The sequence below is a fragment of the Lutjanus erythropterus genome, chromosome 8 (genome assembly GCF_056507025.1).
Source record: "Lutjanus erythropterus isolate fLutEry1 chromosome 8, fLutEry1.hap2, whole genome shotgun sequence".
In the NCBI taxonomy this organism is placed as follows: domain Eukaryota; kingdom Metazoa; phylum Chordata; class Actinopteri; order Lutjaniformes; family Lutjanidae; genus Lutjanus; species Lutjanus erythropterus.
Window position 1 is genome coordinate 42640060 of NC_139324.1, and position 27080 is coordinate 42667139.

A 27080-nucleotide genomic window follows, 5' to 3' on the forward strand; every position below is an offset into this window, starting at 1 on the left:
GTGTATGATCACTTTGAACAGGATATAATCACAGCAACGCGCGTAATGACGCGTCACAGAAGCTTATAAGCGTCCCAGTCGTGCAGCACAGTAGAACATGTAACGTTCTCCATGATGGGATGAAGGCTGGGAACAAATAAACCTGAGAGAACGGAGACTCTATCAGTCCAGGGATGAACAGAGCAGGCAGGACGCAGCGGAGCGCACGACCAACTGACCTGATAACCAATCACAAAACACTCCGTACGATGACGTCACAGAAAATTCAACCATCACGCAGATTAAAAGCTAATAAAAGAGCAGATCCGTATGGTTACACATGAAGGCGATAATAAATCTTACCCTCTGACATGAAGTACAGCTGTTAAATCCTGGGTCGCTGTGTGTTTCGATGACTGAGAGAGAAAAGAGAAAAGAGAAAAGAGAAGCAGCCTGAAAACGAAAGTTAAGGGTCTCCAGCGGTCCAAGGAGACACTGGCTCCGCCTCATACAGACGTCTTCAGAAGTTTTATTTCCCTCTCTGATCCTCCGCAGAAACCGTGAAAACTACAAACTTAAAAGACTGAAAACAAAGTTTGAAACTCAGATCTCTTATTATTTTAAAGTCTATGAACAAATGTCCGGCATTAAACAGTCTGTCACCTGGATTTTCTCATAATCGATTAGTTCCAAAAAGTTAGAACAACAACAGAAAATATATAACTGTCCACTTAAACACACGTTATAAACAGACACAAAACAAAAGACAGTTACCGTGTGACCGTGCAGATGAATTTGATGCATTTCCTCAGTAACCATGTCGACTCTCTGCAGCCACAGACTGAACCAGGACCAGCACCCCCAACAAACTCTAGTCATGTGACCTGTCACACCCAAAGGTGGCAAGGCATCTTTTAGGGTGGCCAATAGAGTGGCCACGATTCAGCGTGAGGTGGCCACGGACACACACCCAGCCCGATACGAAGCACGAGGCAAACTGACGGTTAGGCTGACAGGTAATACAGGGGGGGGGGGCGGTGCAAACAGGTGTGGACGGTATCCAAGCGACAGAAGCTGGCAGGTGTTGACAGGAGAATGAACTGTGTGTGCAGGTTTATGGAGGAGTATGAATATGAATACCTTCTCCTGTAGAGGGCAGCAGTACTCTCTATAGTGTACAGCCTGCCGGAAATGCATTAGACGAAGAAGAAGAAGCTGCTACAAAACATCAAAGAAGAACAAAAAGTTTTCTTATTAATGTTGTTGTTTTAGTAGAAAATGAATGATTTTTTTTGTGTGAAATTTATTGTGAAGGAATGAATAAATCAAAGAGGTTTCTGGGGGAAGATCCCAGGTCTCTTATTTGTCATGGCCTAATTGTTGTTGTTGTTGTTATTGTTTCAAATTGTTGATGGGTGGGGTTTTAATAAAGTTAGCTTTGTGAATAAAAAATGTGTCTAGAATAAGTAAAGCACTGGTCATCAGGTCCAAGAAGACAAAGCGGCTCAGAGGTTAAATGACATCTTGATGTCGATAGGCGGCAGTGATCAATTAAAAACACTTCCTTGTTTACTTCATGCAATAGAAAAGCTGCGAAAACCTTATGGTTTCGTTCAAAATGTAAGATTTTATCATCATTTTCATTCCTGAACTTCCTGTTCTTGTCTAAATTTAAAAAAATAAACTGTGCCGGAAGAGAATAAGGACGTGGCAGCCGTCACTTCCTGTCTTGCGCAGTAGCGTCGTTGAGGCAGTCATGGCGTCGGCGGCAGCAGAGAAGTCGACCAAAGAGCGGCTGCTGAGTGTCCTGGATGATCTGGAGGTTTTATCTCGGTAACGTTTCTGTTTGAAGGAGTTTACAGACAGTTTAAAACCCGCAGCTGGAGAATCTGTGGAGGTTTTATTCACTCTGTCAACCTGCAGCGATACAACCGTTAGCAACGTTAGCATTAGCCTGTCTCACTTTTGTTTATTGATCAAATGATTTCTTTCAAAGAAATGTACATCACACGATCCTTTTTGAAAAAAAAGTATAACATTCACAAAACAGTGTTACTGCACATTAAAAAACATAAACAGCAAAAATAAAGTAAATGATAATAGTATAAAGCAAATGAAATTCTACGAGGGAAATGTAGATTAGTATAAATGATATAACTTGTAGTTCTTTTTACGAAGTTTTTTTTTCCAGTCGCTTCAGATTGTATGGTAGTTTTCTTGTCTCGTCGAATTTTAAAAGAGATTCCAGGTCTTTAAGAAAATATCGATGCACTTGAGTATCACTAAATTAGTATCAGTAAATTAGTAATTGTGATACTGAAGCAAATTAAATAAAAAAAAAGTACATGATACATGCAAAGATTCATAGCAGTGGTTCATTTTGTGTTGTGTTTAAATCCCCAACCGCTAGAAAGCAGTGTTGTTATTTCACAAGGCTGCATTTATTGATTAATTTTCACTGATGATTGATCTATCTATCATTTTCGTGATTAATTGATTAGTTGTTTTGTTGAAAAATGTCAGTATTGTTCAAAGTCCAAGATGACGTCGTTAAATGACTTGTTTTGTTTCCTGTCAGAGAGGAGTAAAGAAAATATTCACATTTAAGAAGCAGAGAACTTTGACAGTTTTCTTTAAGAAGTTACTCAAAAAGATTAATGATTATCAGAATTGTTGGTGATGAATTAAATAATCTTTCCCACCAATTAAAAGCTTGTGTGTTTGTGTTTTAGGGAGCTGATTGAGATGTTGGCTCTGTCCAGAGCTCAGAAACTGCCCCAGCCAGGAGAGGACACGCAGGTAACACACACACACACACACACACACACACACACACACACACACAGTCTGAGAAATGACCTACAGAATACACTCTGATCACATCCAGAACAGAGACTGTCAGCAGAAGTCAGTCAAAGTCTCTGTTTGTACAACCACATCTCCAAAAAAGCTTTTGCAAATCAGTGCATCCCGTTCCAACCTTATTGAATTGAGAGTGAGAATCATTAAAAACCAGGGTGTGTTCTCAGTTGTTCTATCACAGTTCTCCCATCACAGCCTCACAATGAAGTGAGGGGTTCAGACTGGGAGTTCTGGAACAAAGTTGACACAATCAAACTGGGATAATATACACACACTGGGTCTCTGTTCTCTAAGAAGTCTGTGTGTGTGTGTGTGTGTGTGTGTGTGTGTGTGTGTGTTGGTCAGATCGTGGAGCTGCTGGTGCAAAGGGACCGGGAGTTCCAGGAGCTGATGGAAGTGGCTCAGCAGCAGGGAAAGGTGCACCAGGAGATGCAGCTGCTGGAGAAGGAGGTGGACAAGAGAGACAGCGACATCCAGCAGCTCCAGAAGCAGCTGAAGGAGGCTGAACACATCCTGGTGGGTTTTTAACTCATCCAGACTCTAAAATATTCCACTGCTGTTCTCTCACAGCCTTTTTAATAACGGTGTGTTACTGTGGGGGAGACTAATGTTGGTTTCATAGAATTCATAGTGAGTGATGTATGAAGTCAGGACACTTAAGATGTTAATTCTTTCTCAGTAGAACCTCAGGATCTTTCACACAGATAATCTCAGAGTCTCCTGTTGATCTAAATCTTCTTCTTGTTTGAAGGCCACAGCTGTTTACCAGGCCAAAGAGAAACTCAAGTCCATCGATAAAGCGAGGAAAGGTGAGCTGACACACCTGGGGACCACTCAGCTCGTTGTTCTCCCTGGTTCTGTTTGCCCTTGAACTTGTGTTGTTCCTGTGTTCTCTGCTGCAGGAAGCATCTCATCAGAGGAAATCATCAAGTACGCTCACAGGATCAGTGCCAGTAACGCTGTGTGTGCTCCGCTCAACTGGGTCCCAGGTAGGAACCTCAGAGGAACCAGCAGCTCCTCAACGTTCTCATGTTCTCCTTCACTGTTAACACACGTTCTGTTCTCACGTTCTCCTTCACTGTTAACACATGTTCTGTTCTCAGGTGATCCTCGCAGACCCTACCCCACTGACCTGGAGATGCGCAGTGGGATGCTGGGTCACATGGCCAACCTGCCAACCAATGGCGTGAACGGACACCTGCCAGGTGACGCTCTGGCTGCTGGGAGGCTGCCAGGTGAGTGTGTCCAGATGTTTGCAGTTGTTTAAGTGTTCTGATGCAGATGTTGCTTTGTGTCCAGATGTTTGCAGTTGTTTCAGTGTTCTGATGCAGATGTTGCTTTGTGTCCAGATGTTTGCAGTTGTTTAAGTGTTCTGATGCAGATGTTGCTTTGTTCCAGATGTTTGCAGTTGTTTCAGTGTTCTGATGCAGATGTTGCTTTGTGTCCAGATGTTTGCAGTTGTTTCAGTGTTCTGATGCAGATGTTGCTGCTCTCAGTCAGCACTTCTTCACTCAGAAGGTTGAAACAAACATGGATGTCTTTTTGTTCCTTTTTTCCATCATGAATGAATAAATCATCATTCATGATTTCGTATTTTCTGACGTTTTATTGACCAAACAGCTGACTAGTTGAAGAATATGATGTGTACATATATGTATACAAAATCATATAATGATACACTACAGACATATGAAACAAAATGTGAAACATTCGACATCTTATACAAAGTTTTTTCAAATCACAAATACAAAAAATATATCTGGAAAAATTAAACTGGAACTGAACATCAATCTAACTGAAATAATTAGTTTGGAGTCTTTTTTATTATTTGAAGGAGTCTGATATCATAATTTATAATTGGAATAAAAAATTGATGTAAGTAATATAAAGGTAGGTCAGACCTCGCTGAGAGTAGATTTCTGAATGTCTCCGTCTGTCCTCTGATTTCTCAGATGTCCTGACGCCTCACTACCCCTGGCAGTCCTCAGACGTCTCCGTGGGGATGCTGCCTCCTCACCACGGCAACGACTTCGGCCTGGAGCCTCCGGGTCACAACAAGGAGAACGAGGACGACGTGGAGGCCATGTCGACCGACTCGTCCAGCAGCAGCAGTGACTCAGACTGAGAGACACATACTGTGTGTGTGTGTGTGTGTGTGTGTGTGTGTGTGTGTGTGTGTGTGTCACCACTGAGCAGCATCTCATCAAATCTCCTCACCTTTGGTCTTTTACAGTTCAGCTGATACATGAGGAAGGTTTTTAATTTAAAGGATCATTCTGTAGTTTTTCTCTACAGTCAGCATGATTGTCTTAAAGGGACAGTTCAGATTATTTGAAGTGTGATTGTATGAGGTACTGCATGAGATCTAGATGGAGGTCGACACGCCCCCAGTTTGGAGAAGCAGCAGAGGTACCAGTGCAGGAAGTTAAATAATGTCCTGCTGTGGACAGGGTCAGCAGCAACATGTAATTTAGACACCTAAAATAAAATCATTTTAACTTTTCAAAGTAAAATGGTGAAAATATTGTAAATATAGTGTACAAATGGATAAGTGCCTCTGCAGCCCTACTTCAAAAAACCTGAACTACACCTTTAACGTAAAACTCTGCGAGTGTGTTGTTCATCTCGTCTACAGAAGTTCAGTCTGTGGTGGAGATTAAATGTGTCTCTGTCTGTCAGTAATGGAGGAGCTGGTTCCGAAACTGGTCAGATTTAAAGATGAACTCAGAGGCTTCAGTCTGTCATTTATCATCATCCTGTCAGCTGAGGACTGAAGTCCTCCACCATCTTTAATCTTTGATTCAAATGTATTTCAATGTTGCAGAATGAGTCACTTTGTGAGCTTTTAGCTTTCCTTATTGACTTTTGCTTTACAGAGACGGTTCTGTTTTTGTTTGGACCCGTTCTGTCTGGACAGCTTCAGCCTTGTGAGTCATTTTTCTGTGAATCTTATTTGACTGAGGAAGAAAAACTGTCTGGTTGTTGGTGTACGAGATGCTGCTGGGACGTAGCAGGTCCTGTTTTTAAGACAGATAAACGGAGTGATATCAGACTCACTGATGACCTGATCCAGCATTTTAAAATGTATCACAGGCATTTCTGAATCTGGTCTCTGTATTGGAACAACCGTAAAGATCAGTACCACTCTCATATTTGGTTATTAAATGTTGGGCTTCAGTCAGCAGCCGGTAAGCTTAGATTAATTTAAAGCCTGGAAACAGGGACACAGCTCTATCTGCTCTGCTCAAAGTGAATATCTGCCTCTAAACTCACTAATAAACACATCAGATCTTGTTTATTGACACGTCTCACTAATCAAAGTAAACAGTGTCTCTGGTCTGAGCCTCGTCCCTCACAGACATGCAGCCCACATCTGGAACTAATTTATAGACGATCAGCTGAACACATTTCAGAGTGATGTTTTTCTATCTGTGGGTGCAGTGAGATGATTAAAAGAGCAACGGCAACAACAAAACGATGACAGGAAGGAGTCAGGCCAGCTGTTTCCACCTGCTGTCATCATGCTAAGCTAAGCTAATTGGCTGCTTCATATTGATCATACAGACATGAGAACAGTATTTATCTGATCTAAAACTTGACAGGAAAGTAAATGAGTGTGTTTGAATGTTGAACTGTTCCTTTAACCGTCTGTCTGCATCAGTCTGAGGAGTTTGAACACATCATGTAGTTTAAACATGAAAACAACTTCAACTGAATGAAAACACAAAACTGATGAATCTCCTGCTGTAAAAGCAGACTGGACTTTAAACCAGAGTGTGACCTCTTCCTCTTCCTCTTCCTCTTCCTCTTCCTCTTCCTCCTCCTCCTCTCTGTGGTGACTTGTGTTTGTGTGTTTTAATGTCTCTTATTTGTTGTTTGTTGTTGTTTGTTCCAGCTGTTGTGAAGATGGTTATGACTGCTGTGTAAATAAGCCTGTACAGACTCCGCCTTGTAAATAAACACTTTTTGTTATAGAAATGTGTGTTTTTGTCAGTTTTGACATGAAATCAGAAGCTTCTGTCAAACTGTGAAGATAAATAAGTAATAAACATCCAGAACGAATCGACATCAGTCAGTAAAATGTGGATTAAAGCACTTTTATTTTCTCCTGCTGAAGATTCTCACAGAAGGCTGTGGAGGCTTGGGGAGTAATAGATTACATGTAACAGGGTACCAAAAAAAGGTAACTGTTAGATTTGTATAAAAGAATGTAATCAGATTACAGTTACATTTAGTAAAAACTGTAGGATTACAGTTTTAACATGAACAATATCCTACCATGTACAGTGACACACAGCTGCTGATTCATTATCATGAAGGTGGAAATTTAGCCTTTATTGTCTTTAAATCAATCAATAAATTGATCACAACAAAGGAAGGAACAGCAAACTAATATACCAACAACAAACAAAAGACACTGAGAATGTGAATATTTTCTGGTTTCTTTCCTCTCTGACAGTAAACTGAATATCTTTGAGTTGTGGACAAAATGAGACATTTGAGGACATCATCTTGGACTTTGATCAACATTTTCTGACATTTTATGAACCAACAACTAATCGATCAAACAGTGATGAGTCGTTCTTTGCAGCTCAGTCTTCTTAGTCTAAAAAAATTTCACCACATTTCATATTGAGGAAATCCAAAGTAACAGAAAGTAATCAAGTTACATCACTTTAATATTGATACCTGGATTACATTACATTAACAGGTAATTAGGTTTATCAGGATACATTTTAAAGTAAAGTGTCAGTCAGCAGGGAACCTGCAGGGTCTTCAAGTATTACAAAAGTATTGATTTAAAAAATCTCAAAAGAAATAAATAAACAAACAAATAAGGCTTTAAAAGTATTGAATGTTGTTAATAAAGGTATTAATTGTTTTTTCTTGTCTTTGTCGTAGGCTCATATGAATACTGCACCATCATAAATAGATTCAAGATTTGTCTTCAGTGAGATATTATTGAGTTTATAAAGAGACTTTGCAGATGTTTAGAAATAACGTTAAGTTCTATTTAAATTATTCAGTTCTTGTCCTTTTCTGAATTCTTTTTTTTTTTTAAATAATCTTTTACAAAGCATTTATTTAATCAAAAACCAGAATCCAAAATATGAGCGTGAAGCCTATTTTAGACAACGTGAAAATGTTTTAATAAATTCAAATACTTAGTAAATCATTTTTAGGATGTATGATTCATCCTGATTTTACATTCTATCTTCAATACTTTGGCAGGTATGTCTGTCAAGGTGGCATCAACTTGAATTGTTTTTTTTTCCTGTTTGTTTCTCCTTTTAAAGTCAAGTTTAAATTTATTTATTTATATCATAAAATGACAAATCACAATTTACCTCAGGAGGTTTATTTTGAAATATGAACTCATTATTTTGAGATTCTGTGTAATTATTAAATTATATTATATTATAAACTGTCTTCTATAAACGTACAGCAGTCTGATGTTCACAGAACAAATCTGTTTATCTCATAAGATTTAATATCAGCTGAAAGTTTCTGTTTGTTCTTTTGATTATTTCAGTTTTGTTTTCAGAGTCTTAGTTAACACGAGGCAGACAGCAGACAGGCTGTCTGACAGTATAGTGTTGGTTCTTATATTTACTGTTAAAATAATGAATTTATTCAACATGTCTTAAAGCCACATTTCCATAATAATAATAATGTTATGTTAAAAGTTATCTGAGTTGTATTAAAACTCTAATAATTGCAGTGATGATCATATTTCTTTAGGTTAAAGGCCAGAGTGAGGCCATATTTATCCTGAGTCAAGGCCATGACGGTGCTGCCTTCAGGGACTCTGTGTAAACTTTTGGGTCGATGAAGACATGATAATTTTTGTAGCATGCTTTTGGTGTTTGTATTTCTTTATACCATGTTACATAAATAATTTGTGTTGCTGCAGTGTTATGAAGACAAGAAGACAGATTTATCAGACTTATAACAGATGTTTTAAACAATTTATTTAACAGAAATGATTATATTTCACTGTTACAACTAAAAATCTGGTAACAGTTGTGTTTCCTTTTAAAATTTCAGTAACCAGAATAATATTTCCCAGTCAATGTTGGGCAATAACTATGTAATCAGATTACAATAAATAAGTGGCTATAATCACCCAAGTTTACATTTGAAAAATAAATGTGTGATTAGATTATTGTCAAGGTTTACTTAATTACATCTTTAAAATATTAAAACCTTTTGCTTTATTAACTCTGACAAAAGTTGCTCCTGTCAGGTTGCCAGTTTTGTTGGTGTTTTTTTACTATAATTTATGGATAATGTTGTTTTAATTCCTTTTTAATTTACATTGAAAATGGAAGATGAACATTTTGAGTACGTTCTCATCTTGTATTACAAGATCAAAGTCCTCCATGTGTTATTTTAATTAAAACAACAGGAACAACAAAAACCTACACAACAGAAACAGCATGCAGTGTGTTGTAGAACACACACCTGTAGTCTGTTTCTTTTTCTGTGTAAGTGTAATTTTATCTGAGAGACTGTAAATGCATGTTTTTACACTGAATATATTTTGAGATGATTAAAGAGAAAAATGAATATTTGTGGAGCCAAGATATTTTGTTCCTGTGTCCATTTGTTAGTATAGTATAATGTTTCATTTTGAAGTAATCCAAAGGAATTCACATAAGATTGTTTTTTTTTTTTTTTGTAATCTAATGACCTACATAACTAATTACAATGGACTGACATGTAATTTGCGCTCAGTATCTCACTGCATTACAAAGTAATCTACTATGACTCTATAATTTCAGACAGCACGTGAATGCAGCTTTGGGAAGCCGCCTTTGTCGTTCACTGCCCATGCGCGTTAATTCCTCCGCTCTAGAGGGAAACATGGCGGCGTCCCTGTTCTGCAGCCGTTTGACGGCTGGTCTGAGAAACTCCGGGGCCAGAAACACTCTGAGCTCCGCGTCCAAGGTGAGTGTTTTGTCCGCGTTTAGGAGGAGGAGGTGTCCGGCTGTCGGAGGAGGGGTGTGAGACGGTGCTGCTCCTCCTCTGACCACCGCAGCTCCCCTCTAAAACCTGACAGGGTCAAACCTGACATTAGCTTCAGCTCCATAGAGCTCCCTGTTGTTTTGGCTAACATGCTAACTAACAGGCAGCTAGCGTTAGCGCGGCGGCTGTCAGAGCAGAGACAGCAGCTAGCCAACATGTTAGCTTGTTAGCTTTCAGTCTGTCTGAGCTGGGTGGTGTTTTAAACGGTGTGTGTGGAGGTGAGTGAGTGACCTCCACCCTCAGCTGCTAGTTAGCTTCAGCCTGAGCAGAGCTGCTGCTGCTGCTGCTGCGCTCTGCGCCATCGCATCTGTCCCGCTGTGTCTCCATGGATAAATTATGAGGACTAATCAGCTCAGGGACACAAACAGGAGCTTTCACTGCATGGACAGACAGAGACCGACTGACAACACACAGCAGAGACACCAGGGTGGAGATCAGCAGACATGTTGGGCTGATGTTGTGTTCAGGTGTTAGTCAGTCATTAAATCTGTACAAGAACAAGCAGGTCATAAACCATGAATCTGTTGCTATGAGACTCAAGGACATGTCAAGTGTTGTCAGGCAGGTTTCAGAAAAGATCAGCTCAGGACACGTCTGCAAGATAAAACTGGATATCTGAGATTTTAATTGTTGTAACAACGTGTTACATTTGTGTTCCCCATGTCAAGTCAAAGCGTTTACAGTTAAAAGCAGCTCTTGCTGGTGATTGGTGACCTTTAAAAAAATAATAATACAATCATTATATTATTATAATATTAAGAACCAAATTCATATTAAAGCTGTTCTATTATACAGTAAAGTGATGTCATGTAATTGTCTATTTGCCTTTACCCACGTTGTCATTATGTCCACAGTACTAATGATTATTGATCAAACATCTCATTGTGTTCATATTTTGTGAAACCAATAGTCATCCCTGTAATATTTTTGGCAATCTTGATATCAAGGTAAAAAAAATGTGATATTAGGTATTTCCCAGTCCTACTGTAAAATCATCAACAAGGATGCACAGTATGTTTTTTTTTATTTCAGCTGATAACTGATAATTAGCTGCTTCTCATGGCTGATAAGATATCTGTTAAAGGGATAGTTTACGCAAAACTTGAAAACTGAGTCGCTGTCTCCTCACCATCATGCTGATTGAAGGTCAGGTTTAGTTTCTTAGTCTGCCAATGTGATGGAAAAAATCTGATGCTGTGAGTCATAATTCGAGCTGCAACAATTAATGGATTGACAGATTATTAAATTAATTGCCAACTGTTTTGATAATCGATTAATCGGTTTGACTAATTTTAGAAGAAAAAAAGGAAAAAATTCTCTGATTTCAGCTTCTTAAATGTGAATATTTTCTGACTGATTCTCTGACAGGAAACTGAATATGTTGAACTCTGGACAAAACAAGACATTTGTGGACGTCTTCTTGGGCTTTTTTAGACACACCGGCCAACATTTTTCACCATTTTCTGACATTCTATAGATGAAACATATAGTAATTCCTGCCTTTTGATGAGTCTACTTTTTGACATGTTTGATCATATTATGGGCTGGTTGTTGTGACAACAGTGATGCAGCTGACAGGAAACACTATCACTGACTGACTGACTAGTTTTCCCACATTGTAACATTTCCCTGTCTGTTGTCCAGCTGACTCAGTTTGAGTTGGTTTGGTTTCACATCCTCCATCGAGTTTCCTCTGTTGCTCAGGACGGTTTTGTTTTTACTGGACATGAACCGTTTCTAATGTTTCTCTCCTGCAGCTCTGACAGTTTCACAGATACTGTGTTCATTCTTAATGACAGAAAATTATTTAGATTCTAATTATGGTATATTCCAGATATAGATTTTCAATGGTGTGTTTTCCTTTTCACTGTCATTTGAAAATATCTTTAAAGATGTAATCCATCAGATTTTCTACCGTTTATGGTCGGTGTTTTCTCTCGTACAGTGATTATTGCCTGTCTGTTTAATAGTTTTTATCATCGGTGATGGAGTCTCTCTGTTTACTGATGACATGATGGAAAAAAGGCCGATTATTTCCTGACTTCTTTATTAAAGCAGTGTGAGTTTGTTTGGCTGCACTGTAAACTGAAACACCTGTTCACCTGCTGTTGCTGCTCAACAACTGTTTGCTATAGTGTTACTGTTACCATGGTAACCACTGATGTTATTAATTCAAAAAAATTTAAATAATAAATAGAAAATAAGTAATGAAGGACAACAGAGACAAAGAAAATCAACCAGGACTTTTTTATTTTTGGGGGGAGTTTTTCCTCACCTGACTGAAGGGCTTTAGCAGGTGTGTTCAACTGGTGGCCCGTGAACCAGATCCTGCCCTTAAACAACTGCAGTCCAGTAGGGATGAACAATTCATCGAAATTTTATTGAAAACGCAGTCTGGTCTGCTGCAATTTTCAGATTGCAGGAGGTGCAATATTTGATAAAAAGCCCAGTTTTTGTTTGTGAAGTTATTGCAGAGACGTGCTGGAGCACATCAGAGCACATCAGACTCTACAGACTGAAGAAAACATCTTTGCAGGGCTGCAACTAATGATTATTTTCATATGTCAATCATTTTTAGGATTAATCGAATGTTAATCCTGTCACAATCTTGACAATTGAAAAATATTTTGCACCCATTTTTGGACCTATTTTTCCTTCCTATTTCTCCTGTAACAATGATCAATTAATCATCAAACATTTCTCAATTTATCAATAAGTTGTTTGGTCCATAAAATGTTGATTATTGCTAATTTCCACCTGTTTACCATGAAATTATGGGATCTGGAAATTGAGATGTGTGAAATGAAAACGTCCAGCCCCTGGACCTTGAATACTTCTGCCTTTCTAAAAAAGTAATTGATTACTTTTGAAGCAGAGGATGTTGTACCCTGTAGTGATTGTAAAACCTTCTGAGGGAAACTGTGATTTTGGGCTTCATAAATAAACTTTGACTTGACATTTTAAGACATGAACTGAAGTTTGTTCTCACTCCTCCTGTCGGTCCAGGTCCTCGGAGGTTCTTCGGGTCTGCTTGGAGGTCATGTGATCCAGGTGCAGCAGCAGCAGCAGAGGAACCTCTCCCTGCACGAGTACATGAGCATCGGGCTGCTGAAAGAGGCCGGCATCTCTGTCCCCGCCGGCATGGTGGCCAGCTCCTCAGAGGAGGCCTACGCTGTGGCCAAGCAGATCGGTGAGCCGCACTCAGCCAATCAGAACACGGCATTAAAGCATATTTACTGGGGGGTGGGGGGGGGGGGGGGGGGGGGTACCTCTCCTTCTCCCTCTCCCTCTCCCTCTCCCTCTCCCTCTCCCTCATAAGATGATCTGATACGTATCTAGATACCGAGGCTACGATACGATTATATCACTGAAACAGACACAATTAGACAAAAACTTAAGGTCTACTGAACGTTTTTGACATGAATATAAAGTGACGTCTGTCTGACACACACGCACACACACGCGCACACACACGCACACACGCGCACACACACGCACACGTCAGGTGCCTCAGTTTGGCAGTTAAGGGGAGAAATATGAAAATCTATCTTTAACAGCATTTGTTACACATTTTAAAATGATTCATTGACTGTCTGGTTGCACAACTTTATGATACGTCTCATATTTTATGTTTGTACCATTTATTATAAATATCACAACTGTTTCTGTTGCCTCTGTTCATTTGCATGACTTCATATACTTCATATACATCCTTCACTTTATTACTATTCATTAAGACCCTGATGGCACTTTTTCTTTTTAAACTCTTCACTCTTGATAATTTAAAAAAAAGGAAAAAAGAATTGTGTAAACAGTGCAATACATAGAGATTAATTCATTAAATTAAAGGCTGTGAAATGTGTGATGTACAAAAACAGTACAAAAAAAACTTGTTTTAGTATGGCCATTATTTCTAACTACCTTTATTGTACTTTATCTTTGTAAATTATATGTAGTTTTTCATACTTGTTTCACTATTGTTCCTGTTCTCTCATATCTCCGCTGCTGTGAGATCAAAATGTCCCCATAGGGATAAATGAAGAGCTACCTACCTGCCTGTCCTCGTCGTCTGCACAGGTTTCACCATGATGTCTCACCTGGTGAACACAAAGATTTGTCGTGCTTCTGCTGTACTTCATCACTGAGCTGCAGAACTTACAGTCAGACTTTTGTCCAACTTTCCATCATTCTTATAAAATCCAAAAATCTCTTCCAGACTATTGATTTTAGATTTCACGGTGCACAGTAAATCATGTCGGCGGTGTTGGACATGTCGCTTTTGTGTTTAGCAGGAAATGTTACAGTAACGTTACTGTGACACGTCTCACGAGAGTCTCACACTGACCTTTGAACTTTTCTGAGAGTTTGAAGACTTATGTGGAAGTCGCAGCATAACCGCTTCACTCAGCTGATTCACAACTTTAAAAACAGGCCATCATCTGGTTCACAGTATGTTCAGATCGATCCAGAGGTCCGTGTATCGATGCACTCGTATCTTTGACTTTAAAACTCACTTCTGATTCATATCAGTGAATATTTACCTGAGGAAAGATTCTCTCTCTCCTGAAACCAAAGCAGATCTTTAGATGGTAGTTTCACAAGCAGCTGTGTCTAAATAAACACAATTTGATTAAAATCAGAGAGACTCTGTTCAAAGATTAAAGAACAAATCTGACCAGACATTTAATCCTGACTTGACTTTTTTATACGAACACATTTCAGTTGTTACCACAGAAGTTTTCAGGCTGGACTCACAGCACCGGCTCACAGTCCACTTGTCTCGCTGACTCGGTCTCGTTCTTGTTTGTCTCCTGACATCTCGTGACCTTTGTGTGACGGGGTTTGAAACAGCTGAAGCCTGTTCAGTATGGACACACACACACACACACACACACACACACACACACACACACACACACACACACACACACACACACACACACACACACACACACACTGTCACTCAGTCTAAACATAGCCTCCTGCTTCAGTGGTATCAGGTGACACTTGACTTACATTCAACTGTTTGAATTTACACACAGTCACTTTAACTAAAAGCCACTGTAACTGTTATGTTTATATAAATTAGATTAATAATTCTAACTATAAGTGAGTCTACTTCAGGGTCTGTAACATTTACAATCAATTTGTTGGATGTTTTTATTGACAGACTCAAGAATAAGAGCCACCGTCAAAACTTAGTGGAACAGTCACTGAGCTGTGGACGTTGGCTGAGATACACATTTTATTTAACAAAATATTAGAACTTTTTTTTAAACTTGCTGCAGAGTTACAACAAAGTCCTCAGGGTAAATTTCTAATACACAAAGTCTCATAAAGGAACTTCCTCTCCAGTCATGAGGTCAGTACATTCAGTTAGCTTTGATTTAATGCATATTTTTCCTCTTTGCACTTCACACTATACTACACTACTGTTGTCGTAGCTGAAATTTTGTGTTAACAGCCTTTAAACAAGCTATTTCTCACTGTGCTTCATCAGTGTCCTCCAGCTCTTCATGCCTGTAGCTTTTTGAAAGGTGAATCTTTTGAACATGTTAACAATAACTGAACTGATCTCTGCCATTTATGTCTAATGAAGTTAATTCGGTTTTAGACAGTGGAGGCACAGACAGCAGTTGTGTTTGTGTGGGTCAGATAAAATGTTTCAGCTGTAAATATTTAATAAATGTTTAGTTTACTGATCTTAATTATTCATGAATTTGTGAGTTTAGCTGTAGGTTTGTGTGCAGAACATCAGTCCCGTGAGACATCAGACATCACAGTTAATATCCCTGATGTGTGTGTGTGTGTGTGTGTGTATTTTGTAGGTTCAAAGGACCTGGTGGTGAAAGCTCAGGTTCTGGCTGGAGGCAGAGGGAAGGGGACGTTCGAGGGCGGACTGAAGGGAGGAGTCAGGATCGTCTACTCGTAAGTCATCGAACACAGATCCAATCAAACATCCAGAAGTGATCCAGTTTTCTGTTTGTTCTACTTCGTCTGTGGTCTGTTCTCCTCTGGCTGCTGAGAGGGTCTGACTGTCGATTGGAAATAAAGATGGCCGCCGCGTCTCCTTTTCCTCCCACTGAGAATAAAAATGAAGCAAAAACACTACAGAAGAATGTTATAATATAAAGTGATCAGATATTGAATGAAAGGAAGACGTAAGGTGATCAGTGTCAAACTACAGTAAGACACACTCCCACTTCCTGTGCAGACAGGAAGTTAAAAGACAAAATAAAGCAGTAAGAGCACCTCCTTGATGCTGAAACTGTACGACTTTAATGACATTGAACAGCACAATCACAAAACTCCAGAACTTTCTGCAGAAAGAACCTCCTGATGAAAAAAACTGAACCATTTTCAGGATGAGTGCAGAAATAAAGTTTTGCGTTTCTGAAGTGCTGCAGGCGACACTCGGGTTCTGCAGTTGTTCTAATTGGCACAGCTGACTTTCTGAAACTGAAATGTCACAGATCTGACAATAATGTCACCAGTGTGGCAGAAACAGACTGCAGAGGCTGTAAGAAAACAGAGGAGGAGGAGGATTTAAAAAAACAAAGAAACAGAATCTGTATCCATTCATTCTGTTTGAATCCCAGAAACCAGTTTTTGTTTTATTTTCTGACTAAAAGTCACTCAGATCGTTGGTTTATATCACTGTGTTTGATTTGACTTATTAGATGTGATCATAACGGAGTATACATGACATCCCTGACCCTCCTCTTCCTCTTCCTCCTCTCCAGGCCGGAGGAGGCCCGTGACATTTCATCCCAGATGATTGGTCGAAAGCTGTACACCAAGCAGACTGGGGAGGCGGGTCGCATCTGCAACCAGGTGTTCATCTGCGAGCGCAGGTACCCACGCAGAGAGTACTACTTCGCCATCACCATGGAGAGGTCCTACCAGGTGAGAGAACACCGAGGCCGTGGGTCTTTACAGTTTACAGTTTGGTGTGAACTCCACCCTCTGCTTGACTTCAGATGATGTCAGAACGGTTTTCTTTAAGTACAGTTATTGTTGTTGGTTTGGACGGTCCACCGCCGTCTGCCGCCACGTCTGTCTCTTTCTCAAGATGTTCATTATTATTATTATTATAAACCTCATCCACTGTCACCGTGTCTGTTGGTGTCAAACTTTTGACTCTTCCGCTCTTCCACCATTTTTGGACCCTTTTTTGGGGTTTAAAGTTATGTGATGTCTGGTCTGCACAATAAAAGCAAAAGTTTCAAACCTGAATACAAACTAAGCACTGAGGTAACACTCACACGTTCAGCACTTGACTAAAATGATCACCTGGTTTTAGGTTTTACAGGCTGGTGTTTAAATGTGTCAGCATGTTTCATGGTTTTACAGACTTCAGATAAAATGTACCATCAAATTTAATTCATTCTGAAAAAAAGAAAACACTCAACTTCTGATTCTGACCGAGGAGATAAAACCTCTGACATCTTTACAATCAGAATCACTTTATTCAGCACAGAGGGACAAGAAAAGATTAAAAAAGGTTTAAAGACAGAGACAAACTTGAAAGGTAAAAAGAAGTTCAAGTTAAATACAGGAATTATGTACAAAAAGAATAAAAATTGAAAATAAAAGGTATGAATAAGACAGGAGGATATTTGTGTGTGTGTGTGTGTGTGTGTGTGTGTGTGTGTGTGTGTGTGTGTGTGTGTGTGTGTGTGTGTGTGTGTGTGTGTGTGTGTGTGCACGTGCGTGCATGTGTTCATGACCCTGCAGTCTCATGTGGTTCCCTCTGAAAATGAGGAACAACTGGACTTTATGAGGACGATGGCCTTCATGGTTCTAAAAAAAACGGATAAGAAGAATTCTGCAGTTTAAGAACACCTTTGTGAATCGAGTCAGACTTTTCTTGGACTTTTCTTAAGAATAAATGTAAGAAAAAACATCTCCAGCTCATTGTGACTTGATCATCTACATTTATGTGTCCAGTGTTGTTGTGGTGATATCAGAGAAATTCTCAAAATCCTACAGAAGTCATTTATCCACAGAATTATATCAAAGTATATAAACCACCTGAATGTGGAGATTTAAACTGACGTGTGGATTGTTGCTGGTTGTACTGAACTACACCACTAGATGGCAGCACAGCACCAAAGATTAATAAATAATATAATAAATTTCCCTTTTTTAGTCCCACAACAGGGAAATTTACAGTGTTACAGCAGCAAAGTGGATAAACCTTAAGAAACATCAGTAAAAAATACGAAAATATAAATAAGATTAAATATAAAAATCAGACTCAGCAGTTGAATTTACAGAATTGCATGGAGGTAAAATTGATATTGCATAGAATGATGATGATAATTGAGCTGATTATTACACAGTGATATTAAAAATTCAGCCCAGTGGAATCAGTACAGTGAATGATAATACACCTGATTAAAGTATTAAAGTAGTAGAATATTACATAGTGAAATGCACCCGTGTGAAATATTTCACAGTATGAAGTGACATAAACCTTTAGTTTGTGATCTGAGAGAAAAGTCTCAAAGGAAACATGCTGCAATAAATAAAGTTGGACGGACAGACGAGACAAAACAAGACAGACCAAAGAAAAGACAAAATGGAAACAGACAGAATGAAGATTAGATCATTGTTGTTCATTAAAGTTTCCACTGTCATACAGAAAACTAGATAATGATGATACTCCTCAGAGACTCGTCCTCTAACTGTTCGTCTTCACTCCAGAAGAAAGTGTCCTCAGGTGGGAGTTTGATTAAACAGGGGACAGTGAGTGTGATCTGAAGTGTCTCCTCCTCTAACGTCCCCACACATGAAGACTGGTGGGAAACACGCTTTGAGACGCAGCTCTGTTAGTAAATCAAAAACCTCACTACTGAAACGTTCCATATGTCAGAGAGACACGCAGAGTCAACATCAACATGCAGAATCAGTGTGATGACATGTAAATCTGGCAGCAGGCAGATCTGTGGCCGCAGCGGGCCGACAACAATCCAACATGTTTTACATGAACCAAACTTGTTCCTCCAGAACTAAACTTGTTCCTCCAGAACTAAACTTGTTCCTCCAGAACTAAACTTGTTCCTCCAGAACCAAACTTGTGTTCCTCCAGAACCAAACTTGTGTTCCTCCAGAACTAAACTTGTTCCTTCCAGAACTAAACTTGTGTTCCTCCACATCTTGTCCTTCACATCACATTCTACAGATTCCTGCAGAAATATCACAACATGCTCATTTTATCATGTTTTTCAATCAAAATAAGAATAATGATGTAAAAATTATTGAGAGAGAGAGAGAGAGAGAGAGACAGAGACAGAGAGAGACAGAGACAGAGAGAGAGAGACAGAGAGAGAGAGAGAGAGAGACAGAGACAGAGACAGAGACAGAGAGAGACAGAGACAGAGAGAGAGAGACAGAGAGAGAGAGAGACAGAGAGAGAGACAGAGAGAGACAGAGACAGAGAGAGAGACAGAGAGAGAGAGAGAGAGAGAGAGACAGAGAGAGCGAGAGAGAGAGAGAGATTTTCAAAGTCAGCCCTACTATATTTGTTTGTGGACAGTACAGTTTTTGTATTCTGATTGGATCTCTTCCCAACTCGTCCCTCCCTCACATTTTCTTACATTTTTATTTATTAACGGGTCGCAGTTTTTGTCATCTTAATAAAATTTATTCAGTCATCGTCTGTATCTTACAAACCAACACCTGAAACTGAAACAAAGAAATCAAACTTCCACTGATTTTCTAACTGAAATATTTCTTTGCACTCTGAGCATTAAAGTCCCTCTCGTGTCCCCACAGGGCCCCGTCCTGATTGGCAGCTCACAGGGGGGCGTGAACATCGAAGATGTTGCGGCAGAAAACCCAGACGCCATTGTGAAGGAGCCCATCGACATTGTGGAGGGCATTAAGATGGAGCAGGCTGTCAAGGTACGATCAATAGGAGAGAGAAGGAGTCACAAAACAGACGGGGGACGATTCGACTGTGGACGGCAGGAGAAATCGAACAACTCTGTGTGTGTGTGTGTGTGTGTGTGTGTGTGTGTCTGTGTGTGTGTGTGTGTGTGTGTGTGTGTGTGTGTGTGTGTGTGTGTGTGTGTGTGGACTACATTGTCTAAATCACACGCGTCTGACTTTTTTCTCTCAGAATGAAAACTAGTTTCAGTCTTTTATAAATCTGCTCCCAGCAGGCTTCAGTCTTCCCACCTGTTGTTTTTTTTACATCCTGAAGAAAAGAAAGTTGATTTAATCCAAAACCGATGATTTGGTTCGATATCCAATTAAAGTAATTAGTTGTAATCAGTCTGATGTTTGTCACTCAAATCTTAAAAATCATCCATTTCTGTTAGAAATGTGCGGTTGGACAGGGAGGACGTGACAGTCTGAGCTGATGACAGTTTGTCTGAACATCTGTCTGGATGTTGAGACGCTGTAGTGATTCGTTCAAATGAAAGTGTTGTTACGTCTTTTTCATCTTAGTACGTCATTTTTGTTTGTCATTTTGTTACATCGTTTTTTTGTATTATGTCATTTTTTTTGTCGTTGCATCTTTTTCATTTTGTTACGTCACATTTTTTGTCTTGATTTGTTGTCTTGTTTTTTGTCTTTTTCATTGTTGTGTCTTATTATATCTCTCACAGAGTTTTTCATGTCGCATGTTCATGAACATGTCGGTTGTCACGGTGAGAGCAGAGGTGCTGATTGCAGGACTGTCAGAGTCGACTGAGCTCCATTCATGTTCCTTCGCTCCTTTATTTGTGTCTGTCCACTGAGAACATGTCGCTAAAACTGCATGACATTTATTAAAAAAACAGCAGCTGCTCTTTTCAGGTTCTTTCTTTATGCTGTTAAAGGTTTTAAAAAAATATGAGAGGTAGAAATAGTTAAAGTCAGAGACTCGTGGTTACGATGGTTTTGGTATCTGGCTCACAGATCTGTTGACAGATTAAAACTGAGTTCATCTTGTTACGTCTTTTTAGTCTTTTTCATTCTTCTGTTCTGTTACATTGTTTTTGTTGTTTTTTGTTTGGTTACATCTGTCTCAACTTGTCATGTTGTTTTTTGTATTTTGTCGTCTTGTTACATCGTTTGTTGTCTTGTCACATTGTATTTTGGCTTTTTCATTGTTATGTCTTGAATCTTGTTGCTCTGTTTGTGTTCTTGAGGTGAATTATTTTCGAGACGTTCTGTTGTCATTGCAGGTCGCTAAGAAGATGGGTTTCCCTCCAGCACTGATAAACGAGGCGGCGGAGAACATGGTCAAACTGTACAACCTGTTCATCAAGTATGACGCCTCCATGGTCGAGATCAACCCCATGGTGGAGGATTCCTCTGGCATCGGTACACACACACACACACACACACACACACACACACACACACACACACACACACACACACACACACACTCTCTCTGCACATGTTACACTATTTGGTATTTTCATTACTCAGTACTTAGAAATATTTTGATATCTGTGTTTTGAGCAGCAGATAATATTTGAGTTTCTAAATGTTGACAGCAGAAGTTCAGACGTCGGTCAGATCAGATCGTCCTCATGTACAGAAAGATTTCCAAAAAAAAAAAAGCCTTGACCTTTAAGTTCTTGGTTCTTGGTTCTTGGTTCTTGGTTCTTGGTTCTTGGTTCGAGCTCTGACTCTCTCAGAACAGTAAGTTTTAAGGAGGGTGTGTTTATCTGCATGTGTGAGTTTGTCAAACAAACTTAACTGTTAAATTCACAGTTCACCAGACAGAAACGTTTGTGTTTGTCAATGAAAATGTTCAGGAGTGTGTGTGTGCGTGCGTGCGTGTGTGCGTGCGTGTGTGTGTTCAGTGAGTCATTGTTAATGAACACACAGTGATGAGCCTCAGTTAATGACCGACACACTCGAGACACAGTTCAATCCTCACGCTGCATTAACATCATGTCATTATCAATATAATAATAATAAAGACGTCTGAAGAAATCTTTTTTTCATGGTTATATGTGTTCAAACAGAGATCAGAGTTATTATCAGCAGTTATAGAGACGGAGCAGGTTTAAGCCCCGCCCACACCGAAGAGGAAAACAATCCATGGCTTTCCACTGACTTGTATTATGTGACGTTGTCTTTTGTCACGTTCTGTCTGCTAACAAGTAACAGAAAAATGTTCAAAAGCTGCTGTGTGCTGGGCTGCACTGCCAACAAATTAAAACACAGAACGAAGTTTTTATGAGCTGCAGAATTGAAAAAAACTGTTGGAGACAGACGTGAGGCGAACAGAGAAACTGTAGATCCTGACACTCAGTAACATCATGATGAGATTTCAGCTGCTAATGTGACCAGAAAAACGATGGAAATTTCAGATAACTCTGCTATAAAAGGCCTGGTTTAGATCTTTGTCAGGTTAAAAGATGATCTGACCTGATGATGTCATCAGATATTTGTTTCACCAGGATATTTTAGACGGGTCTTCAGTTTGATCAGAGACAAGTCTGTTGAAGTTTGACTGTTTCACAAAAATAAAGACTGACTGACTGTAAGCTAACAAAATTAGACACCTTATCTCCGGGCTGACTCAGGCTAAAGACCCATGTTGCCATGGTAACAGTCAGTGCCACCAGCTGATCAGCAGCATCCAACAACAAGAAAGAGGAAAACGTGGCTCATAATTTATGATTTCTTGGCGTGACTTATTCTCCTCTTCTTTTGAAGGCTCCTGTTTACTGTCACTGCAGTTTTTTACATATCAGAGTTTTTTGTCTTTCACTCTTCACTAAATTCTGCAGGTAAACTGTCCTTGTAACATATTGTCTGTTTGGGTAACCGGAGCTGAGTGGTTGGACGCGGTCATTCGGTCAACATTTTGTAAATAATCATGACAATAGTTTACCCAGGATTCATTGTGCCACAGTCAAGAACTGAACTGCTCGTCTTCTCTGGTGTTAAAAGAAAAAATGAAATCTGTTGACGGCTGCTAGACGTTAATCTTCTCGTTTATCTTCCTGTCAACAGTGATGTGCATGGACGCCAAGATCAACTTTGACTCCAACGCAGAGTACCGTCAGAAGAAGGTGTTCGATATGCAGGACTGGACCCAGGAGGACCCCCGAGACCGGCAGGCTGCCAAGGCCGACCTCAACTACATTGGGCTGGACGGAACCATCGGCTGTCTGGGTCAGTGACGTTTTACACGAGAAAAGTCACTCATTTCTAAAAAGATGAATTAGAATTAAAGAGCGTCGTTTGAAAATCAGAGGTCTGCCATTTTGGAAATTTTCTGAAAAGGGAGGAAATAAAACAAAGACGCTCCAGTCCTTCTTTTTGACCGATGTTGTTGTTTTCAGTAAATGGAGCCGGTCTGGCCATGGCTACCATGGACATCATCAAGCTGCACGGCGGCACGCCCGCCAACTTCCTGGATGTAGGAGGAGGAGCCACAGCTCATCAGGTGACTGAGGCCTTCAAACTCATCACCTCAGACAGGAAGGTAAGAACACACCTGCTGCAGGTTCCACACACAGACTGTTAGAACCTGGTTTATTACAGCGCAGCTGCATGTCTGTTGATGTTGATGCTCACAGGAACATCAGGAAATATTGTGTTTCAACATCCTCTTATTTCCAGAGAGTCATATCTCCGTCCCTCCCTCCACCCCCATACATACAAACATACAGTAAACAAAACAGAGAAGACAGCAAAAGAACAAACATACAAACATACAAACAAACAAACAAACAAACAAACAACTTCATAGGTGTCATTAATGGTGTAACTATGTCTGTAAATGTCCACAGACAGTCTGTTGTTTTATACACAGAGTTTGTTGTTGATTGTGTGTTGCCGTGGTGACGGCGTCTCAGGTTCAGGCCATCCTGGTCAACATCTTCGGAGGCATCATGAGGTGTGACGTCATCGCTCAGGGCATCATCATGGCTGTGAGAGACCTGGACCTCAAGATCCCCATCGTAGTGCGGTTACAAGGTCACACACACACACACACACACACACACACACACACACACGCACACACACACACACACGCACGCACGCACGCACGCACGCACGCACACACACACGCACACACACACGCACACACACACACACACACACACACACACACACACACAATGACAGAGCTCTGAGGGATGACTTGTGTCTGTTTCTACTTTCTGGTCTTGAGACAGAACAATGAACCCAACAGAACTGTGGATTACTCTGATTATTGTGTATATTTGTACATACTGTATATATATATATATATATATATATATATATTTATACTCTATATTGTCATGGTCAGCTGGTTCAGTTTGTCCCGTGTGTGTGTGTGTGTGTGTGTGTGTGTGTGTGTGTGTGTGTGTGTGTGTGTGTGTGTCCAAGACCTCACATTTGAATTCATTTAAAGTCCCGGCAGACAGATGGTGCAGCTTGTGTTTGGATCCTGAACGCAGCGGAACACTGATGCTCTAATTCAAACTGCTTCTTTACACATTTGAAAACATGTTTGAGTCCATCGGGTCGTCCTGCCTGATGTCTCAGTTTGAAGACACACTGTCCATAAACAGATGCACTCAGTAACACTGTGTCGGTCGATCCTGGCAGTTTACATCCATGTATGAAAAACAGGAAAGAAAACTGGAAACGTTTTAAAATCTTAGTTTAAAAAAAAAAAAAAAAAACGGGACTGAAGATGTCATGAAGCAGAGACTTCAAAGACTTTTTGGATCGGATTGTAATATATCTCAACTTTTAAACATCCACTTCAATAAATCAGTTTTGACTTAGTCTTGACATGTTGAGGTTTGACCATTGAAATCAATAGTTATCTTCATAAAAGCCTTTTTTTGGCTTCCAGCTTCTCCTGCACAACATTCTAACTTTCTCTGATGTTTATTGTCATTTATCTACACATACATGTGAAAATAAACTAAACTTCTGAAGTGAAAACTGACTGCAGCTTCAGTCCTGAACCTGGTTCAGCAGCTTCTGGCAAGACGCTCTGTTGGCTAATCAAATACGTGCAGCAGATATCGCTGTTCTAAATTTAAATGTTCCTGTGGAGACGTTTCGCTGTTTCACAAACTCGAGTTTGAACAAATCTTTAAAAATATTTTTGTTTTGTTTTTGAAGGAACGAGAGTGGATGATGCCAAAGCTCTGATCGCTGCCAGTCCGCTGAAAATCCTGGCCTGTGATGACCTGGACGAAGCCGCCAAAATGGTACACGCACACACACACACACACGCACACACACACACACCACCATGTGCTGTTGTTTAGGACAACACATTTTAAAATGTACTCACAGAACTTGGCTACAGTTTTACTGTACGGCGTCTTTTCTCATCACGTTGATGTAGAAATAAATGAACGTCTGGAATGAAACATATGTCAGAATTTTGAGTTCTGAATTTTGGGGTGCATGCACCAATAATTTTTCTCCTTGTTTGATGTGAGATAGGTAACACCTGGCTTTATGATAAAATAAACAGAATTCAGTGCGTGTGTGTTGCTAAGCACCGCCCTCTGTTACTGTTGACACACCTGTCAAGGTTTCCACTCTGGAACGGTCTTGTTTATGGATGCATACAGCAGGTACATGTACATGATAATGACAGAAATACACTCATTAATGTGGGAAAAGGAAGAGCAGGGACTCGATTAGAGCAGCGGACCTTGAGACGGGTCACCCAGCCAGACCAGCTGGACCACGATCGCTACACAAAGAGTTAAACTAACCCGGCTTAGACCTGAGACAGCTGTTTTGGAAAACAAGCTGCCATGTTCATGATGTTCTTTGAGTCTAAGCATTTGATTTCGTACATACTGTATGTAAGATGATATATATTTCTTGTTTAAAAGTGCATAATTAATGTACAGCTGAGATGATGCGGCTTCAGAGAGGCACAACTATATTTTGACCTAATTGTAATAGTTTGGGCTGCTGGTCTTTGCAGAGGTCTGCACTCTCTGAATGTCCTCCTAGCTGTAACTGTCAAAGGACAGAACCTACAGTGCTGATCCATACAGTGAGAAAATTAAAGTTTCAGAATTTTGTCATGCAGAAAAGGCAAATAGAAAGTGAATAAAACCCTATTTTCATTTTCAAAGATCATTTTGAATTGATTCTGTCTCCCGTGTGTCTGCAGGTTGTAAAGCTTTCTGAAATCGTCTCTCTGGCTAAAGAAGCTCAAGTGGACATCACCTTCCAGCTGCCCATCTAAGAAACCTCCAGCTTTGACCTCCATGACCTCCTCACCCCAAACACCTCCTCTGTCCCCTCCCCCAGACTCACCCCCTGCTGCCCAGCACTCCTCCCCCAAACAGACTGCAAGACGAGAGGAAACCGCCTCTGACGTTTAGTTTCTCTTTCTGACTCTGTGGCATGATGGCGTGACTGTGTACAGGTGTCCTGTCTCCACCCTCCGTCTCCCTCCGTCTCCTCCACGGTTTCTCAAACCACAAACTTATGTTGCACTTGAGTCGATACGCACAAACCTCCACTTTAGCGCCCCTCTTCCACTCACTCCCATTCAGACCAGTCTGTTTACTTCAGTAAACCCTCCTTCATCCTGTTTAAGAAAATAAAACAGATTTACGTGACGGAGGAAGACGCTTTCACTCTTTTCAGTTCAGTTAAAGTGAATGATTGTAAGAAGGCGGCCACACTGGCTGCAGATCGGTGCTGTTACATCAGGTGGGTGCAGAAGGACAACAGGAAATGTCAGGAACAGGACTGTCATCCCATTAGTGTCATAAACACACACTCATAGTTCTGCATGAGTGCCTTTCAGTGTGTTACTGTAAGAGAATAAAGAGCAGATTTGTTCCTCTCTGCAGAACTTTTAACTGTTTCATCAAACACACATAGAGCATGTTGTAAAACAGTTGGAGTACTGAGTGAGCTGTGCTTCAGTCTAATAAAATAATAAACAGCAGCATTGATTTAATTCATCATGTTCACACACTGAGAAACGAGCTGTTCGTCTCTGCAGAGGCCGTCATGTTGTTTCTTCACCTCCTGATCAGCTGCTCTTTTATCTGAAACATCACTTCATTATGTTGTGATGCTGACAAAAGTCTTCACTGGTTCAAATATGGAACTGAGTTTAGATTCGTCAAGCACCTGGTTCGCAAAAACGTCTCACTGTCCTCTTCTGGTCTCCAGCCAGTTTTTGACTCAGGTTTTCAGATTTCTGCCTCCATCTCAAAAAGCTGTGGAGGTGAGTTAGAGGTGCTCACGGCATCGAG

The 27080-nt window shown here is 40.2% G+C and overlaps 2 protein-coding genes across 2 annotated transcripts; both read left to right on the forward strand.

Annotated features, from left to right (window-relative positions):
- The first annotated feature begins 1684 nt into the window (after positions 1-1684).
- med4 (mediator complex subunit 4) lies at positions 1685-6135 on the forward strand. Its single transcript, XM_084725571.1, has 7 exons — positions 1685-1812; positions 2712-2778; positions 3187-3357; positions 3593-3650; positions 3744-3830; positions 3945-4076; positions 4794-6135. Exons 1-7 carry the CDS (start codon positions 1736-1738, stop codon positions 4964-4966), a joined length of 765 nt encoding a protein of 254 aa, XP_084581697.1. The 5' UTR covers positions 1685-1735; the 3' UTR covers positions 4967-6135.
- Positions 6136-9669: 3534 nt separating this feature from the next.
- On the forward strand, positions 9670-26123 carry sucla2 (succinate-CoA ligase ADP-forming subunit beta). The gene is made up of 11 exons (XM_084725572.1): positions 9670-9792; positions 12877-13060; positions 15699-15798; positions 16614-16776; positions 19651-19779; positions 21051-21189; positions 22843-23004; positions 23175-23317; positions 23691-23811; positions 24961-25049; positions 25979-26123. Exons 1-11 carry the CDS (start codon positions 9676-9678, stop codon positions 26051-26053), a joined length of 1422 nt encoding a protein of 473 aa, XP_084581698.1. The 5' UTR covers positions 9670-9675; the 3' UTR covers positions 26054-26123.
- Positions 26124-27080: the final 957 nt, after the last annotated feature.

Excerpts from the sequence above, each read along its gene's own strand:
- sucla2 (XM_084725572.1), top strand. The coding sequence starts at position 9,676 with ATGCGCGTTAATTCCTCCGCTCTAGAGGGAAACATGGCGGCGTCCCTG. Across the intron at positions 19,780-21,050 it reads AGATGGAGCAGGCTGTCAAG|GTCGCTAAGAAGATGGGTTT; the intron begins GTACGATCAATA and ends TTGTCATTGCAG. Across the intron at positions 23,318-23,690 it reads TCATCACCTCAGACAGGAAG|GTTCAGGCCATCCTGGTCAA; the intron begins GTAAGAACACAC and ends ACGGCGTCTCAG.
- med4 (XM_084725571.1), top strand. The coding sequence starts at position 1,736 with ATGGCGTCGGCGGCAGCAGAGAAGTCGACCAAAGAGCGGCTGCTGAGT. Across the intron at positions 1,813-2,711 it reads GATCTGGAGGTTTTATCTCG|GGAGCTGATTGAGATGTTGG; the intron begins GTAACGTTTCTG and ends TTTGTGTTTTAG. Across the intron at positions 3,358-3,592 it reads AGGAGGCTGAACACATCCTG|GCCACAGCTGTTTACCAGGC; the intron begins GTGGGTTTTTAA and ends TCTTGTTTGAAG.